The sequence below is a fragment of the Natrix helvetica genome (genome assembly GCF_964273705.1).
Source record: "Natrix helvetica genome assembly, chromosome: 2".
NCBI lineage: Eukaryota > Metazoa > Chordata > Lepidosauria > Squamata > Natricidae > Natrix > Natrix helvetica.
The window spans coordinates 81,641,002-81,661,484 of NC_138552.1; the positions used below are offsets into that span (position 1 = coordinate 81,641,002).

A 20,483-nucleotide genomic window follows, 5' to 3' on the forward strand; every position below is an offset into this window, starting at 1 on the left:
TGATGCTCCAGTTGGGGCTTAAGTTTTCTTGTCCACCCTGAATCATTTCAGCATCCTTCGTACTCAAAAGTCAGAAAAATAATCTAGAACAGCCCACCTCATGGAATGGCTGATGATTCATTTTTTCACCTCAGTCCAAACCAGACTGTTGAATTAATTTCTAATAATACATTAACAGCTAGTAATGTGCAGAATGGAATGGGGAAAATGTGTCAGTTTGAATTCTAAACTTCCTGAAAAACTCTGGAACATTCTGCTCCTCCCTCAAATCATGTTATTCCAGGGGAAGTTCATGATGTTCTGGAGTTGGTTCATCACAGCCTTGTGGGAGAACAGGATATCCTGAAATTCACTGAAACGTTTCATTCTTGACTCAACTAATTTTCCACATCTCTGATATATAAGTTGTTTTGCTTACAAGGATATTTCACTGTGTTGGTTCAAAAATCACTTGTGACTTATTTAGATTTGGCCCCTCTGGAAAAATCAGCATATTTAATGAATGCCAGGGAGGTTCTGCATTTGTACAAATTCTGAAGTCTCTCTTAAATATTTTTAAAGCTTACTTAAAAATGGAAGAACTAATGCAAGAGACCATTCTGACAGGAACCACTGGACGTATGTATAAGTTATGTGCCCCTTCCACGTACCTACTTATACAGTGTTAGAAGTTTAAAACAACCCCATCTCTGTGGTTCCTATATATTATGCCAGGCTTAAATAGTCTACATATTTGTATTTGAAACATGGGAAATATTTGTACCAACACAAGACTTTTAAAATATATCTATATGTTACATTTCAAAAAAAAGTTCAATATGGCTTGCGTCGAAATATTGGAAATTTCATCTTTGAATTCAGCTTGTTTAATTTGGCAAATATTATCCATCATAGCAGGTAGCAGTTCTTGAAATGTATTGGGACAGCAGTAATATAACAACTTGTTTATATAGTCTTTTCACTACTGTCCCATCTTGGCAGTAGTGGGAACAGCCACCCAGTTCAGAAGGTGTATTGCAATTGTTTGGATTATCTCTAGCTGTGAATGTCCAACACAACTATTTACTTAGGTAGGAAGTGCTGATCAGTGATATGGTTACCTCTCCTTGCCAAACAAAGCCTGAAAAGTTACAGTAATCCCCTAGTCAACTGTTAGAGCTCCTTCTACGATTTGCTTAGCAGCAGTAATATAACTTTATTGATTAGTCGACCACATCAAAACAATGGGCATTAGCCAGAATAGGATACAATAAAATGAGAAGGTAATATACGATAAAATAGGATAAAGATAAGATAAAATAAACATAAAAGAGTGACATAAAATAATGCAAGATAAAGTAGAATTTAGAGACATAAAATGAGTATTAAAGTACAAAACATTTGTCTTCAGTACAAAAATAGGAAATCTTCACTCTTATTTCAGTGACTGAATAGTGCATTTAATTTCTGTCACTGACACTTGTGGCCGAAGAGAGAAGTTATCAGAGGTCAGAAATTCAATAATCATTTTTGCTGGCTGATACAACTTGGAGTTGGCAAATAAATTAATGTAAACATACAAACATCCTCCAAAACTGAAGCTGAGATGGAGATTTCAAGAAGAAGCTTATGCTCCTTCAGCATACTGGATAAGATGTTCCAAAATATGACTGGGGATGTTTTACATTTATCTCTAGGACTGTCTTTTCTAATTGCATCCTGATGCTGGGAGGGAAATATCAAGAGAAATATTGGGATAAGTATATATTTAGCAGTATAACTTCAGATGATTTATATTTGAATTGAATAACAAGAAAATGGGAAGGGGTCTTCTCTGAGAACCAATTCCTGCCCTTGTTAGCCCAACTGTGCCTTAGCAAGTACACAATTACAAGTTCTCCTGAGGCCTGCTCTTTTAGCTTGACTTTACATACATAGACCAGAATCAAAAACCTGGTATGTAAAGTGTCTTTATCCCCAGTAGTTAACTATGTCTTTTAGAGAGGTATGTCAAACTTGAAGAACAACAGAACTACATTTGACCTTCAATGCCTTAGGTAGTTGATAAAACAAAATCAATTAATGGTTAGGCTGTTTTGCATTCTGACACCAAAACCTGACAGGGCTCTGAAAGAGTTAATCAGGTTTCCTTCCAGAAGATCAAGTATGCACTGTCTTGGTGTAGATAGCAGATTACCTGGGCAGTTCTTTCACTGGCAGGATTGGAAAGATCTCTTTGAGGTTATCTGAAAACTAGGTTGTCACATTTGTGTTTTAAATTGACAGTATTCACTGGGCCTGAATGAAACACATATTTTGGAAAACAGAAAAAATGTGCAGAAAGGGCCTCATTTTATCCAGCATTCTAGAGACTGTGGATTGCCTGAATAAAATTCACTCACAGCCTCTGCTGGATGGGAGCCATTCAATCTTTTGTAAATCAATCAGCTGCTTTTTGCAAGGTAGCATCTGGCTTAAGTATAATTACTTTTTTATCCCTATCGTTCTCTATTTGCTTTGCTATTTGATATTACCTTCCTTATTCCTTGATTTAAAAGTAATATTGTCTATGACTTCTCTGCTAACTGCTTTTATGGCACTTTGTATAGTAAATGTGTGTTTTAACAGTTTGTCATTTGATTGGTTTTCAGTAAGCTTCATAAAGATCTCTTAATGAGTCCAGTTTGTTTTTGTCTAGGGATAGCAACACAAAAATAGAAAAAATAGTTTGGATTGTATAGTTATGATCATACAGCTTTGGCCATGTGAGATGTCCATTTTAATTGCTTTTCATTCTTCATAATGCCTTCTATATCATGAATTTTTTGTGCTATGTTATTTCCACATATCCTCATTAAGTCCAAGCCAAGTGGTAATAGCAAGTTTCTGGTCTATTTATAATATCAAAACAATGTACTAAAGGGATCAAGTAAGACAATATGAATATACACAAATATAAATTAATGTTTCTTCTATTCTTACATCATGTACTGTGTATGTACTGTGATTAGGTTTATTAAGCCCCTTTTAGCCCTTCCCCATCTTTTGGCCCCTCTGGCTAATTTATAAAAAACACTTATAATCAAGAAATGCTATCACATTATTTTCCATCAACCAAGTTTCTTGAAGAAAAATCACATCATAATCTATAGAAAATTAAAACATTCCCCATCTACCCATCCAATCAGCAACGTTCAAAGATACAGATTAAATTGTAGAATGCAAAATGTTTTCAAGTTTGTTTTTTTATGATTAACTTCATTTTGGATTTGGATCTGATGATTATTTTGTCTACTTTGCAAAGTTGTTGTGTTGGAATATATGTCTGTTGGCCTCTCATCATTTCTTCCTTTGAAGTTTTTGAACCATTGTCTAGTCTTGTTCTATTAAATTTAAAATTCCTTGAGTATCTTCATAAATACAATTATTTTTAACCCTAGGAACATTTGATGTAAACCTATAGGTTGCATTCTGTGCTTCCTTGAAGGATCTTGAATTCACTTTTAATTCTGATTGCTTTATTTTGTTCTAGTCTTATAAACTCCTGCACTATTTGTCTTCATTGACTTATCCACCTCAGCTGGTGTTCTGTAAATCACTCGCTGTTCCAGACTTTGCCCATTTGGATAATTCCTTTCATGATCATTAACTGTATATTGCTTTGCCAGACCTCTTTCTTCAGATAGCACACATGTCCTTGGGAGTTTTCTGTATTTACTTCTGGCTTTTTCTGTTCATTTACTTTCTACAGATTATATTCAATAATATTTGTTTATGTTATATGCAGAACCTCAGTTCTTTGTATTTCCGGTGTTACGTTGTTTTATAAACTTCACATGGTGTCTTGTTTTCAGTTTCTTACCCTTACCCCTAAAGATTTATTTAACCAACTCTTTTTCTTGATTACCAAGTTAGGCATTGGTATAGATTCAAATGTCACGACTGCTCTAGCATTTATAAAATAGATACTCGACTTTTATCTTTTGCTGAGAGGTCAATTACAGGTAAAACTCAAAAAATTAGAATATCGTGCAAAAGTTCATTTATTTCAGTAATGCAACTTAAAAGGTGAAACTAATGTATGAGATAGACTCGTTACATGCAAAGCAAGATAGTTCAAGCCGTGATTTGTCATAATTGTGATGATTATGGCTTACAGCTCATGACTGAGTGACTGAGTTATTTAAAAGTCTTTGGCCACACCTCCTGGACTTGACTGCCTCCAGTTTCTCAACAAAGACATGGACCAGAAGAATTATTGTGATGATCAGTTGTGTGATCCGACTTGACCATTTTCAGAGACGCTCTTCTCGCTTCCACTAGGACAGTGGTTCCCAAAGTGGGCGCTACTGCCCCTGGGGGGCAGTGAGATGGCTTAGGGGGGCGGTAAGAGGCAAGGGAGGTGGCAGGGGGGCGGTAAGAGGCAAGGGCGGCAGCAAAGGAGTGCTGGAGGTGGCCTCCTCTAGCGAGCTGGTCAGAACAAGTTTGCTCACTCACCCCCGCCCATCCAGAAGCTGCTCGATCGCTCGCTTCCCCCGCCCATCTGCACTATGCTAGCCCTGCCCACTCACTGATTGGCTGGCTCACCAATCGCCCCGCCCACCTCTAAGAGCCCTATCTAAACCCAGTTAACTTTTTTTCTGCTTGGCTTTCTATAGATAGGGCTCTTAGAGGTGGGCGGGACGATTGGTGAGCCAGCCAATCAGTGAGCGCAGGGCTAGCATAGTGCGGACAGGCGGGGGGAGCGAGTGATCAAAGGGAGGCCATTTTGCCTCCCTTCACTCCCACTTTATCTTGATGAGGTCGCTGCAGCTGTGGACGCGGACGGACGGAGGTAGCCAGAGTGGTGGGGAAGCCCGGGAGGGCGGGCGGGCGAAAGAGCTGCCTGATCCTCCATCGCTCGCCCGCCCGGGCCGCTCTGGCTACCTCCATCCGTCCACGCCCGGAAGTTGCAGCGACCTCATCAAGACAAAGTGGGAGACGAAGGGGCCTCAGTGCCCTGCCTGATCCTCCTTCGCTTGCTCACTATTTTGCCTGCATGGGGTGCCTCGGCGGAAGCCCTTTGCTGGCGGCGAGACCTCCCCTCACCGAGGCGACAGCACATCCATGATCACCGTCCCAGTAACGCTGCGGCCACTCGGCCTGTGAAGAGAGGGAGGGAGTAAGAGTGAAGGGTGAGGGAGAGCAGCAGGGGCTCTCTGCAGGGGCTCCGCATTCCCCCCCCCCCACCGTAGCCTTCCCAGAGGAGGTAGGGCTGGGGAATGTGGGGCAGGGAGGCACTGTCTGGGGTGGGACTAGATGACCTCTGGGGGTCCCAACCAGCCCTTCTGACTCTGGAGACCAGAAGCAAGCAAGCAAGCAAACACACACACACACACACACAGCAAAAGTGTCTGGTTTTGAATATAATCCTCCCTAGTGCTTGGGGAAAAATAAGAGGAACATTTGGATATACATTTTGAATTAACTTGGGAAGAAAATTGCTAAAATCACTTTTAGCTGTGTTCTGCATTAAGAATTCATGCAGTGGCATTTCTTGTTGAATTAGCAGAGTAATATTTACAACAGCCAGCTAAGATAGTTTTATCTGTCTTATAATGTGCGTGGGTAGAGGACTTAGGCATAAGTGCAATGTTTGCCTGTGATTACATAATAAATTCACAGCTTATACATTTGAATTCGATGTTATTCAATTCATGTTTAACCTATACTTGATATACTTGTATTCAATACATAAGATGTTAATTATGTCAATGGAAGAGATAGGAAACTACATTAGTGATATATATGTCAATGCGTTGATTTGTACTAAAATGTTTAGTTTAAAGAAGTTATAAGGAATCACAAATATGAGTGTGGAAAATGTAATGTAGTTGTGGATGACCCTTTGCATGAGTTATATTTGGAATAATAATAATAATAATAATAATAATAATGATGATGATGATAATGATGATGATGATGATGATGATGATTCCTCAAAGAGGTAAAAGGCTACATTTTGCTAGAGTCATTCTTTGCTTCCAAACTGTTGAGGAGGGGGATTGGACTCCATTGTCTATATTTCTCTTTCCATCCCCATGGTTCTTTAGTGAAAATTATAACCCAAGAACATATAGATCTGTTAAAATGTTCCCATTCTCACTTTCCATATTGGGAATCCTTAGGTACCATGCAATAATCTCATCAAATAATTCAAGCAAATGTTGGTGACATTGAGCTGAAGCCAAAGTTCAAGAAATTGTGCCAAGAGTTTTAGTTACAGAAAGAAATTTCTGATCGCTATCCTGTATTATGGACAGTGGTTAAGAAGCTCCTTGTTGCATTTCCAACATCATATTTGGTGGAACGTGGCTTCAGTGTGGTCTCCAAGCAAAGAAAATGACTCCAGATTACTGAATGTGGTGATTTAAGACTCCTGCTAAGTGACTTAAAACCAGACATTGGGAAACTGGTATCACTTCATCAAGCCCATCCATCACATTAAGAATTTACTGAACAGTGAAGTAGTTACTAAATTTTACTAAGTTTACTAAGTTACTAGTTACTAAGGTTCTTGATAAATGACTATCAGACTTTGAAAACCTGGTATCACTGGATCATGTTCAACAATTTTGTTGAATTAACTAACTACAAAGGTTTTTAAATTGGATTTTGAATAAATGTGCAATTAATTGTTACAGTTTTGAATTTTACTGTTACTATCTTTATTCCTTCATGCAAACCACCCAGTCACATGACTCCCCCAGCCACGCCCATCAAGCCACGCCCACAGAACTGGTCGTAAAAAATTTTGAATTCCACCACTGGGTGGGGGGCACTGAGGATCAGTTTGTAGCACCAAGGGGGCGGTGGACTGAAAAAGTTTGGGAACCACTGCACTAGGAGCTGCAACAGAACCAGTTTGAGACCATTGATGTTGTACCATGTTGATGAATAATTGAGGGGCTAGAACCATCTCTGGTTCAGCTGGGGGTTCAGTAAATCTATCGCTCTTGCCCTGTGGTTCCTTGGGTGGTTCTGCCGAGCCACTCTTCAGATCCAAGTTTGTAATGGACCTGGCCTTGTAAAGGAGGGATTTAAAGAGGGCAGGTTTGAAAAGGCCGGTAAAGGCGGGCCTGTCGGGGATAATGCCCTCATCGTCCGAGACAACTTGTTCTGCTACGTCCTTCTCCTTGAGATTCATTACTGGGAACTGATGGTCTACGGCAGTGATGGCGAACCTGTGGCACGCGGAGCCATTTGTCAGGGCACGTGGGGCGCTGCCCTGTCAGCTGGCCAGCGCACATGTGCGCACTGGCCAGCTGAGTTCACCATTTTTAAAAGCCATTTTTCGCCCTCCCCAGGCTCCAGAGGCTTTATAGGAGCCTGGGGAGGGCGGAAAGAGCCTCCCCCGCCCCCCGGAGGCCCTCCAGAGGCTTCAGGGACCGTCCGGAGGCTTCCCAGAAGCCTTCGGACCGCTTAAAATGACCCTCCGAGACTTCCGGTTTGCTCGGAGGGTCGTTTTAAGCGCTCTGAAGGTGTCAGGGAAGCCTCTGGACGGTCCCTGAAGCCTCCGGAGGGCCTCCGGGGGGCAGGGGAGGCTCCTTTCGCCCTCCCCAGGCTAAAGCCTCTGGAGCCTGGGGAAGGCGAAAAAAAGCATGTAAAAATGGGGGGGGGCTGTAGTGCGCGCATGCGCACTGGGGGGGTCGCACATTGCATTATGGGTGTGGCACGCCTGCACATGACGCCCCTGCGCTCCCCCCTCTTGTGGCACGCGAGCCAAAAAAGGTTCGCCATCGCTGGTCTAGGGGATAGGGACTCCTGCACAGATAACAGATTTTCCCCTCTCTGGGCCTGTCTGTCTAAGGCGGTGGAATGGCTAGTTAATGGTGGAAGAAAACTGATTCTGCGTTGAAACACTGTCTCCACCCCTTGGACAATTGCCTTTGAAATATACGTCATCAGTTTCTGGCTTAATCCTGGAACCTCTGGGCAAAGACCTGCAGCAGTTGGACTGTAGGTTGCAGAGGGAGCTGGATCCCTAGAATTTGATGGCATTTCCTCCTGTGCTACAGCTAGGCAATCAAAAGGAGTAAAATCATCCTCAGAACAGGCCACCTGGAACATATGGGATTCAGAGACATTATCAGGTGGCCAATCTAGCGTTTCAGCCATGACTTTGAGAGCAACGGATGTCTGTCTCGAAGGAGGGGAGGCTTCTCTCAATGCTTTCTGCGCTTTTGCAAATTGTTTCTCCAAGCCCTTCTGTTGCCTGTCCCTATCTGCTGCGGCTGATGACTTGTGAGATGGCCTTTTGTCTTGGCAGCCTTAGAGGTCCCCATGGAGGATGACTTGGCTCCTTTGGGCCATGGTGCTGCCTGTAAATTCCAGGGACCTGGACGAGGTTCCTCCACCCCTTGCGATGGTCGTCCATAACTAAGCTAGTTGGGGATGGTCTCACTGGGTCTAGCCGGGGCCACATGACCTACCACCTGGAGAACACCCAGGAAGGGCAGGCTCAGTCAGATCTGGTGATGGTGAGTAACTACAGCCTCACCGGGGTGTGACCGAGTTCTTGGACAAGGAGGTCCTGGGGGGTAAGTGAAAATAAGTGCCCTGGCTATCTTGTTCGAGAGCGCTGGCATTGGAACCTTACTGTCTGAGGCTTCCAATGCAGAAGAGGCTGTGAGATGGGCCTGCCGCTTGGAAAAATGGTACACAGTGAAAAAGGGTGTGCAAAATTGCGGCCGTGATAATGGTGTGCTGGGAGTCATCTGGTGGAACTGCTCCAGGTGTGAAGCCGAGTTAGTTCCCTGATCCAGCTACTGCCTGAGCGCTTCCGTGCTCCTCAATCTCCTCTGGAGCTGATGCGGAAGGTTGGAAGCCAGCACTAGCTGTTGCGGCTTGGCGTGGCTTCAAAGGAGTGCCGCCACGATCGCGGAGCACTCAATCCGCCAAGCGGCAGTTGAGACAGGCCTCCGAAGGGAAGGTGATCACAGATAGGCGTTCCAGTAGCTGCGATGTGGCTGCTCGCCCCCTCAGTGCTTAGCTTGCAATGCTATTTCAAGGATCTAACTGTCAAATACAAGAAAACCCTAATTTTTATTTCTCTTTCAGTGCTCAGGACTGAGAGAGATCAAAGTCACACCTTATAGGCTTGACTGAGTTAAGAAACTGGAGGCAGTCAAGCCCAGGAGGCATAGCCAAAGACTTGAAAATAACCCAGTCACCAGGCAGACAAACAGAAGTTGAACCCATGCTTGGATTCTCCAAGCAGAGCACAGGAGAAACCCTATATTGTAATTCTGTTTATGGTGCTCTTAAAACCAGTATGACACAATATTCCTTGTATTTGGTTTTTTCATTAATATTTCTATTGGGATTTGTGATCTATAAATATCAAATAACATCTCTTACAAGACCAGCTCAGCTATGTTATTTTTTTATTTTTACTAAAATGATAAAATATGGTTTAGTTTTATTCTTTGACATGTTATTATTAGAAAATTTGAAATGTCATATATTCTATTTAAGTCACACTATGTAGAACTTTCTTCATCCATTTATCTATCTTCCTAAGTTTAAAAATATTATTTAAGAGCTGTCCACAGAGACTAACAAAGAGTCAATTTCAGCCAGTTCTCTACAGCTTCCAATTATTTTATGTCAAGCTGCTTTCAGTGTACCAAAGAGAACCCCCTAATGGCCAATTAAATCAGCATGAAAGCTTCTTTGCATCAATGAGATAGCATGCAATTGACAAGTTGATCTCTAGCAACCAGATTCCACCTTTAAAATATTTTTGGAACAATCTTCTTCATTATGGTGCCTTATAGATATTTTAAATTATATTCCCAGAATTGAGAGGTGGTATGGTCAACATCTTGGAGTTCTGGGAATTATTGCTGACTACATGAAGAGACTACCGAATTAGATAAAATTATGTTACTGTATCAAAACACTTTTTTGTTCCCAAATAGAATAGAAAGATTTATTTCACTTAGTGTCAAAATTCTTGATTTGAAGAAGTGATCATATGAGCCTATCATTTTTTAGATTGATCCATTTCATAGGTCCGTTGTAAGAATAAAATAATATCACTTGAATGAAGAGTAAAATTACTCTTCTTTCATTTATGTTTCCTTGCTATCATTTTGAAATAGTTACCAGTGAAAAATATTCAGCTCTTTTTAAGGTAGCATTTTTGCCACATTTTTCTTTCTTCAGTTTCATTTCTCCTTCAAACATTTATCACTGCCTTCCCTAAAACTATAGGTGGGCAAACAAAAATAGTTGATATTTAAGATAAAAGGAGCAATCGGGTTCCCTATTAATGAGGTTCAGGACTGCAAAGTAACTCCTGATATTCTCCTTGAAAATGATGGAGAATCCCTGAAGAGCATATTGTGAAAGGTAAATTGGCTTTGTTCTGCTTTAGCTTGGCTTGGAACTTGCATATGAGCAATTAGTGAACTGATTCCAAAATCAGCCTTTCATTATGGTTTTGCTGTTACAATTACACTTTTTCATTTCATTTTGGCAATAATATAGCCAATTTCTATGGATTGGCAAATACCTTTAAGTCATTTTCTCTTTCCTACACCATATTTTCCATTACATCTCCTTAGAAAGTCCAAAACTTGGCATTTCAGAATGAACCTGATCCCAACATCCCCTTTACCACTCAGAGAAGAGCATTTACTCTTAATGCTCTATCAACAATAGTTGTGAAAAATTTGCTCCTTTCCATATTGAGTGTTCTCCCTAATGGAAGACATAGTTGAATCAACACTACACGGTTTGTTCATTTGTCCATTATATCGCATATGGTTCTCTGAATTAATATAACCTTAACTTACTCATTGCTATCACAGGTGTATCAAAAAGAACATGCTCCTATCAATTAATAAATCTGCAGAAATCTCAAAGCAGCTTGTAAAATATTGTTCAAAAGTGTTAGTTGAAAGGAAATGTTGGATTATGTTTTGTGATATAAAGCAAGTAGCATAAAATGTATCTTTTAAGATTTCATTCAGTTTTGTTGTATGGTGTGTTTTGTATTATATGAAATTTTGATATTTAATTCAAATATTTATTTTTCTAGGAATACATAGTTACTTTGCAAATATAAGTATAAGACTGCCTTTTCTTATATTAAGGGAGAGGAAATTACTCTTATTTCCTTATCGTATTAAGGAAATATTGCAAGATGCAGTGATACCCGTTTAAATAATATTTTCCAAGAGACTGGGTCATTTAGTATTTTAAGGTACGGGTTTTTTTTAGAACAGTGTTGTTATTTTTAAGTTCAAGGAGAGTGGCTGAATTTTAAAAGTTAAGCATGGTTGGATATAGGATATAGTTTGTATTTTCATGGAAGTTCAATGGAACCTCATACTAGTCCTCTAATAACTGTTCGCTTAATGACTGGACCTCCAAAAGGTTACTTAAGACCTGTTGTCAAAGCATAATATCACTTCCCATGGTCATGTGATCACATTATGGGATTCACCAGTTGCAATGTCCCACAGTTACATAACTGCTAATTACTATATTTTTGTCAGTTTGCTCTTGAGGTTTTTTAAGCAAGGAGAATGGTTTTTCAGGATAATATGGCTTCCTTTTTTTGCATTGTTTTTCCTAGAAATCTCTAACCTCTACTTATTAGCAATCCACTGTGTAAATGTGTTGGAAAACCTTTACATAGACCCATCACAATGAATCTGTTCTGAATAAGCAGCTGAATAATTCCTTCTTTCCCCTTTGTATCTCTTTGAACCCAACTTTTAAGATCCTCAGTACTATTGGCCTAATTCCAGACCTCAACACTGCCAAAGAGACAGTTAAAAAGTTCAGTAGTAGTTTATACAAATCCACATGAATTGATGACTGATTTTCCAAATCATATTTTTTAGTAAAATTCTTCATCATAGTGTTTGAATGATTTCCCAATAGTTTGAATATACTGATACGTAGGTTTCATAAAAATCATTTCTTTTTATGAAGAAACCTGTGTAAGTATGAGCCACTGTGTACATTTTCCCAAGATGCTCTACTGCTAATGTCGAAACATTGTACTGCATACATATATATGAAAACTGTGCTAGTTTAGGCATCTGGAGAGCCTATGTGGCAACAGGTTCTCAATGTAGTATAATATCTTCACACTGTTTTTATCATATGTACAGGCTGTCCTCAATTTATGATCACAATTGAGCCCAACATTTCTGTTGCTGAGACATTTATTAAGTGAACTTTGCCCATTTTACTACCTTTCTTGGCACAGTTGTTAAGTGAATCACTGCACTTGTTAAATTAGTAACACAGCTGTAAAATGAATCTGGCTTTCCCATTGATTTTGCTTGTCAGAGGTCCCAAAAGGGGATCACATGTCCCCAGAACACTGCAACCATCACAAATATGAGTAATTTGCTAAATGTCTGAATTTTGATCATGTGACCATAGAGAGCCTACAACAGTAGTAAGTGTGAAAAACACTCATGTCACTTTTTTCAGTTCCATTTTAACTTCAAACATTTATTAAATGAACTGTTGTAAGTTGAAGTACATTACTACCTGTAATGAACGTATTGTATGCCATCCAGCGATTTCTTGGAGCTGAGCTGCCTTAACAAATTCAATAAATTATTTCAATGCTTCTTTGTCACCATTCATTATCCAAGTAGATGATTTGCTTGTCTCTAACATACCTTTTCCAGCACAAATTCAAAGTAAAATTGACATGTATTATTTGATAATACAATTAATTGTTTGAATATGGTACTTAGTATGAGTGAAAAATCTAACACACCATACAGAAAGATCAATTAATCAGCAGGCATGCCACTTTACTCTCTATCAAATGTGCTTTAGGGGTTTACGGAACCTGTAACTAATAATAGCACTCAATCAAAAGTTTTTGGTAAAAATTAAACTTAGTTACAGAAAGCAGCATGCAACTGGTGAAAGGGGAAGAGAATAAAATAGCAATGAATGAACTGCTGCGTTTTTGGATTTATCATATGATGAAAATTCAGCCTATATGTTCTAACGGATGATGAAATCTAGTATTTAAAAAAATTGGCAGATCATGACAAAGCAGCAATGTTATGGCAACAAATGTATAATTTCCATCAAAAACAATTGTGGCATGTTGATTTGTTGTCAGCTCACAGCAATGACCATTTGTATTTGTAAAAGTTTTTGATAACTATCTCATCCATTCTTAAAATTAAAAAAAAAACATGCTTTAAGAGAGAATTATGCAGCCAAGCACAAAAATATTATTTTATAACAAATGCCAACTTCAAAGCTTTTCTCAGTTTTTATTTATATTCGATACCTAAAAGTTAAAAATGTGTGTGCAGTTATATTGCATCACATCATTTATGATGACAAAATTAAATTATCCACTAAAGGGCAACCAAGATCTACAGAAAAGATGGGCCTCTGGAGAATTCTGGACTTTAAATAGTATGTAAAATTCAGCCTGTTACACACTTCTATTTTTATGTATATATTTTTATTACATTAAATACCAGCTGTAAACTGAACAGGGTAATCATGTTTGGGTTTTTTGTTTTGTTTCAGTGTACAGTAAGGGCTGGCTGGCTTATCGGTCTACTTCACTCCTCAGGTTGGTTGTTATTTTTATGTTTGGTCTATTTTAATTGTAAGTAACCCACAGTCTTTCAGAAATCACAAAACTTCAAACTTTGACAAATTATTCCTTATTAATATTTTGCTTCATATTTTCCCAAAGTTCTACTCTTCTATAAAACCTTCTGCTGGTAATAATCCAAAACTTCTGCAGGGAATGATACATTAGTGCAGGGGTGTCAAACTCACGGCCCACAGGCTGAATGCATCATGCACTGGCTACACCCTCCCTCAGTTTAGCGAAGGGAAAAAAGTTGTGATACGTCACATGACGATAATGTGACGATGTGAGTTTGATACTGCTGCATTAGTTAATTCCAAATGTTTCTGCAATAGGATTTGCTCAGAAAATAATATCAGCAACATGACTGTGTTAAAAAAAAGAAACTGTGTACTGAAAGTTTATATTATTCTCTACAAAATCAAAACAAGCAGCTTTATGTTTACTTAGCTACCATGACCATTATCTGCCAGATGAGTCAAGATCAGTCAAGATGGTAAAATCTAGTGAGATGCAGAAAACTTCACAGTAAGCATTGAGAAATGCAGTTTCCCAGAAAACGTGGGGGAATAATATGTTGTCAGATGCCACTACTCATCAAACTTGTTACTTTTCTGGAGAGGTGGGAATACCTTGAAGGGAAAAACAGCCAGTCTGGGAAATATGCTCCCCAAAAGAGCATTTTAGACCAAATGCAGTTTTGAAATCTATCTGAACCATAAGAACACTTCCATTATAGGAACACATTATATACTTCAATCCTATGTCTATGCAAAGATATTTATTTATATAGTAGATACATTTAACTATGTGTCTATACTGCAACACAGTTACAGGCTGTCTAAAAATGAGAAAGACAGGGTTAATGATTTTTAGGTCATGTTTTTCCTGATCAGATAACTATTGCTGAATTACTTTTTTTCACTTAGATTCCAGGTGCATATTAAGTTGTATAAGGTCATGAACAATAGTATTCTTACTGTGGAAAATAAAAGATTACATGATACCCTTAAATAAACCTGAAAATAAATACTAAGCAACCCAATACCACTGCAGTGTTCAATGAGTTGTGCAACTTCAGTTATATTATCTCTGTGAGAGAATTTGTGCTAAAATAAATATTTTGCAAAAGTGAACTTTGGGTTTGGGCCGATAAGCAAACCTGTCTAAAATTATATTCAACACAAAACACATCTTTTTTCTCATAAAACATAATCTGTTCTGTATTTTTTCTTTGTATTTATGTTTGCTGCCTTGAGTTATTTGTAACTCAAGGCAGCAAACATATCCAACACACCTTCCTCCTATTTGGGCTGAGAGCGACTGGCTGGCCCAAAGTCATCTAGCTGGCTTTCATGGCTAAGAAAAGACATGAACTTATGGTCTCAAGCTTTGCAGCCTGGTATCTTAACCACTAGCCCAAACTTCCCAAATGATAATGCTGTTTAATTTACAGTAATCTCAATGCCTGCTTGAAGAATTGATTTCTCAATTCTTACATTAGTAATTCAGTTGGTCATGATGGGAAAATGATTTCTCAACTCAAGTACTATTCAAAATATGTGTCACAAAACAATTTATTAAGGCAACATTCATAGATCAAAAACATGGTCTAAACATTTAAAAGAAAGATAGACAATTTTTAGGTTTGTACACATTTAGAAAGGATGGGCCAGTAGATTCAAATACTGGCTAATTATGATGGATGTGACCATTCACAAAATGCCCATTTACAAAAACACAAACTAATCTTGCAAAGAAGCACAGATTCATGCAGTTCAGTATATTTGTAGTAATTCTAGCAGCTAATATTTAACCCGCTACTGGTCTTCTTTTTATGTTAGAATATAGAGTTTAACTTTGAACCAGGAAATAAACTAGATACTAAGGAGATATGACCTATACATGATTTTATGCAAGGATCTATCTCAGAATAAGGCCATAATCTGAAATAAATCTTCTGCCTGTTTATCCAGCAGCTTTCTGTCAGTCTTCAAAACAACACAAAAGTACATAAACCTTTCTTACACAACATTTCCTGATTTGAAATGGTAGGAAAATATGATTACCTGAAGCCTTGAACAGAAGGATCTCAAAAAGACAGGAAAATGAGGCAAAAACTTTGGAATTATAATACCTCAGTTAACACCTAGCTGAAAACGTTAACTTAAAATCTCCTTTCACCAATTCTTTCAGAAAAAAAATTGAAAATTTAATTCTCCTGCTTAAGCTATGCTTTAGAACATGCTCACTACATCCCACCATAAAACTAAGTTAAGACAGATTCAAGTTTCATTATTAGTTATCCTAGCTCAGTGGTCGGCAAGCCGCGGCTCGCGAGCCACGTGCGGCTCTTTACACACTTTAATGTGGCTCTTCTGTGTGCCGGGCGCCCGCTCCCCTCCCTCCTCTCGGGCACTTCAAAACAAGCGCCCCTTTCCCTTTTTTCTTTTCGACCCACAATGATTAGGGAGGATCCTGAAGTCAGGCGGGGACGAGAAGCGAGGAGGCAGAAAAAGAAACGGAGGCTAAGGAGCTTCCCCCCCCGCCTCCTCCCAGCAAAAATCTAACCGGGGAGCCGGGCGGGCAGTAGCAAATTAGCCGATCACGCTGCGTGATCAGCTAATTTGCTACTGCCCGCCGGCTCCCTGATAAGATTTTTGCGGGGGGGGGGAGAAGCTCCTTGCCTCCGTCTCTTTTTCTCCCTCCTCGCTTCTTGGGGCTCCACCAATGGGGGAGCAAGGCCCGCCCAGCGCCAGGCTTTGGGCTAACACAGAGGTCTGCAAAGGTGGCTGTTTTAAGACTGGTGAACTTCAATTCTCAGAATTCTGGGAGTTGAAGTCCACCAGTCTTAAGAGCCAATTTTGCAGATCCCTGCCTGGGCTAATATGATTGATGCCCTTGGTGGACTTCAACTCTCAGAATTCTGGGAGTTGAAGTCCACCAGTCTTAAGAGCCAATTTTGCAGATCCCTGGGCTAATATGATTGATGCCCTTGGTGGACTTCAATTCTCAGAATTCTGGGAGCTGAAGTCCACAAGTCTTCAAGCTGTCAGGTTTGAAGACCCTGGGTTTTTTTTCCCTAAAGGGTTAGGGGTGCAAGGGTCTTGCAACTTGACAGCTTTAAGACTTGCATGCTTCAATGCCAGAGTTTCTGAGCCAACATGACTGGAGGAGGAATTCTGGGAGTTGAAGTCCACAAGTCTTCAAGCTGTCAGGTTTGAAGACCCCTTGGGGTTTTTTTCCTAAAGGGTTAGGGATGCAAGGATCTTGTAACTTGACAGCTTTAAGACTTGCGTGCTTCAAATGCCAGAGTTTATTGAAACTAAAAACAGTGTACCATCCTATGTATTTTCGGTTTTAAAAGTGTGGCTCTCAAAATAAATTTCAATCGTGGTTTTGGTGAGATTTGGCTCAGTTGAAAAAAAAGGTTGCCCACCACTGTCCTAGCTGTATTTATTAGATTTTTATCACACTTTTATTATTTTATAAGTAACTCAAGGTGATGAACATACATAATAGTTGTCCCAAAGGTGCTTTTTCAAGAGACAACTGGACTTTCTGTTTTTTCTTTGAAGACATTTCACTTGTCATCCAAGAAGTTTCTTCTTCTTTCGCTTCTCATTGAAGAAGCTTCTTGGATGACAAGTGAAATGTCTTCAAAGAAGAAGACATTTCCCAACAACAACAACCCTGTCAAGTAGGTTGGGCTGAGAGTGATTAATCCAAAATCATGCAGTAGGCTTTCATACTTAAGGCGGGATTAGAACTCACACTCCTGATTTCTAGGCCAACACCTTAATCATTACACCAAACTGGTACCCACAGAGAGATATAAAAGTAGAATTAAAACTCAGGCAAGTTGGAAAAAGCTTCTATTAAGCTATAGCCTCATAGTTTCATAAATTTGTCCACAGATGACACCAGATGAAATGAGGTTTACATTGTTTCTGGAATAGGGTACATTTTCTGGCAAAACCAATACATTTAAAAATAAATAAATGCCAGTTGCCAAACATCCTGTTTGACTCTCTTTATATACCTTTGCAACATCCACATTGTCACACGATCCACATTTGGATGCTTGGCAACTGGCATGTATTTATGACAGTTGTAGTGTCCTGGGGTCATGTGATTGCCTTTTGTGAGCTTCTGACAAGCAAAATCAATGAGGAAGCCAAATTCACTTAATAACTGTGTTACTAACATAATTGCAGTATTCACTTAACAACAATGGCAAGAAAGGTCATCAAATGGGATAAAATTCATTTATCTTACTTAGCAATGGAAATTTTGGGCTCAGTGGTTGTAAGTCAAAGACCACCTATATAAGCACAGAAAGTGCTAATTGAACTAGCAATTTGCAAGGCAGTAGAGATATTGTGTTTGATTTATCTTTGGAGTGTACTACTTCACATCAAATATTACAGCTCCAGTTTTCCAGATATTTTGCACTATGAATAACAGCAACCTGCTTTCAATGTATACAACCAATGTTACAACTTACTTGTAAGCAAGGATTCTTTTTTTTTGTCTTGGTTCCAATACTATTATGTTTGCTGAACAGATAAAACAGGCCCGGAATAGGAAGAAAGTGAATAGCTTTGCATAAAATATATGAGCAAAGGATATGTGTGCTTATTAGTTATCTCTGTAACTTGAAAGGACCTGTCAAGAATTCAGCACAGCTATCTTATTCATACAAGTACAGGTAGTCCTTGACTCACACCCACAATTGAGCCCAAAATTTCTGTTTTAAAGTGAGACATTTGTTAAGCAAGTTTTACCACCTTTCTTGTCACAGTTGTTAAGTGTACGACTGCAGTTGTTAAATTAGTAGCCCATTTGTTAAATTAAGAATCTGAGTATTATAAAGTTTGGCGTATATAAAGTATATAGTATATAAAGAGTATATAAAATTTGGAGTATATTGTATAAATGGCTAGAGGATAGATGCAAAACTACTGTAAAAGAATTATGTAATATCTACAATAATACATACAATAATACATATATAAATATTGTAAATATTATTACAACCTAAATGACTATATAATATAGAATAGTGAACTGTAGAAATGGAATTTACATAAATATGAATGATATGAATGATACCAATATGGAAATGCTGTAATGAGTGGAAAATTGTGTTTTGTTTTTTAATGTTTAAATATGTTTAATAAAAATTATTTTTTAAAAAAAAATCTGGATCCCAGATTGACTTTGCTTGTCAGAAGATCACAAAAGGTAGACTTGATTCTAGGATCCTACAGCAATGGTCAGAAACATGAACCAGTTGCCAAGCATCTGAATTTTGATCAAGTGGCCATGGGGATGCAAATGCCATGGGAGTGAAAAACGGTCAAAAGTCACTTTTTTCAGTGTCCTTCGAACGGTCACCAAGCGAACTGTTTTAGGTGGAGAACAATCTGTACTACTGTGTATGCAAAGCAGAGGGGCCGGTTTTTTTTTAACCCAGCACAACGTAGGTGTGCTGTTAAAATACCAATTTCTCAAATGCCACCTGACCGCACAAACCTATCAAATTGGTTTAAACACGGTCAAGTAACCCCCCCCCCAAAAAAAACCTTCCCCTCTTCCTGAAAAGCCAGCGGCACCTGTTGGATACCAGGAAGCCAGGCGCTTGCTCAGTCACCGAGGCGTCCCGAAAGGAGGAATGCGCTGCAAGTCATCCACATCTGGCCCCCACAGAGTTCCTCCTCCTCAGACAGGAGGAACCCATCTGTACAACGACCCCATGGGGAAGAGGAGCCTGAGCTACTCCCCACAGGGAAATCTGAGCACTTAACACCCTCCTCCCCGTGCCCAAGGTATCACTCAGGGCTGGAGAAGCGCTTCACGCGCCTAAGCACGCGACGCCCGCTACCTGCTCTCCCCCCTCCCCGCCTCCCAATATCCTGCCAAGCTCAAATGACCCTTCCTTTTCTCCCGAAGCGACTTACCTCCTCGCCGCCGCCCGGCCCTCGGATTCCATTTCTGACACTCGCCATATTCCTCGCGGGGGGGATTCTCCGTGTCACAATACCGTGTGGAACGCGAAAGCGGCGTTCTGAGGCGACCCGACGATCCTTGAGGGGGAGGGCTCGCTTCCCGCGCTCCGAAACCGCCTGTTAACAGTCGTCGTCGGACCGGCTCCACTGAAGCGACTCGCAAACCGGCTCCTGACTGCGTTCTCAGCCGTCAAAGCCCGAGCCCTTCTCATCTGCATAACTGGACCCGCCCCCGACGCGCTTCGAGCCTTTCATTTCTTTTCCTGTCGGCTCGCGCTTCCCCCTCCCCCCCCTGGCAAGGCGAGCGCGCGGCTGGGTCTTTGCCAAAAAAAAAAAAAAAACCACCAGCGGTCGGTAATTTGAAGGTGCACCCAACGCGGAAGTGCTGCCGAGGGTGGGGGAGGGGAAATGGTGGAGGAGTTGTTTGCGCAAGTCCTTTAGGCGCTTCAGGGGATGGTGAGGCAGTCGCGATAGGCGCCGTTTCCTTGGACACCCTCGTTCAAATGATTTGGGGGGAGGGGGGACCCCTCCTCTGGGTGCTAAGCGCGTCGGAGCTTGTCAAGTTCTAACTACCAAGTCGTCCTCGACGTACGACCACGTTTGAGCCATCGGTTCTGTTGCTAAGAAAGGCAGTTGTTCAGAGAGTTCTGCCCCACTTTATAACCTTTTTACCATAGTCGTTAAGTGAATCGTGTGGTGGTTAAGCGGATCTGCTGCCCTCATTGTCTTTGCTTCTCAGAGGCTGGCTGGGAAGATTACAGGTGGAGATCACATGACCCTGGGACAGTAGGCTGTGGTAAATACAGTTTGCCAGGCACCCAAAGTTGGATCCCTTGACCAAGGGGGATGCT

The 20,483-nt window shown here is 40.2% G+C and overlaps 1 protein-coding gene across 1 annotated transcript in view; it reads right to left on the minus strand.

Moving 5' to 3' along the window:
• Positions 1 to 19,926, minus strand: part of TTC39B (tetratricopeptide repeat domain 39B) — a 74,572-nt gene extending 54,646 nt beyond the window's left edge. The window contains exon 1 of the mRNA XM_081945544.1: positions 19,585 to 19,926. Coding sequence (XP_081801670.1) covers positions 19,585 to 19,632 — 48 coding nt within the window. The 5' untranslated portion in view covers positions 19,633 to 19,926. The remainder of the gene's footprint in view (positions 1 to 19,584) is intronic.
• Between the last annotated feature and the right edge of the window lie 557 nt (positions 19,927 to 20,483).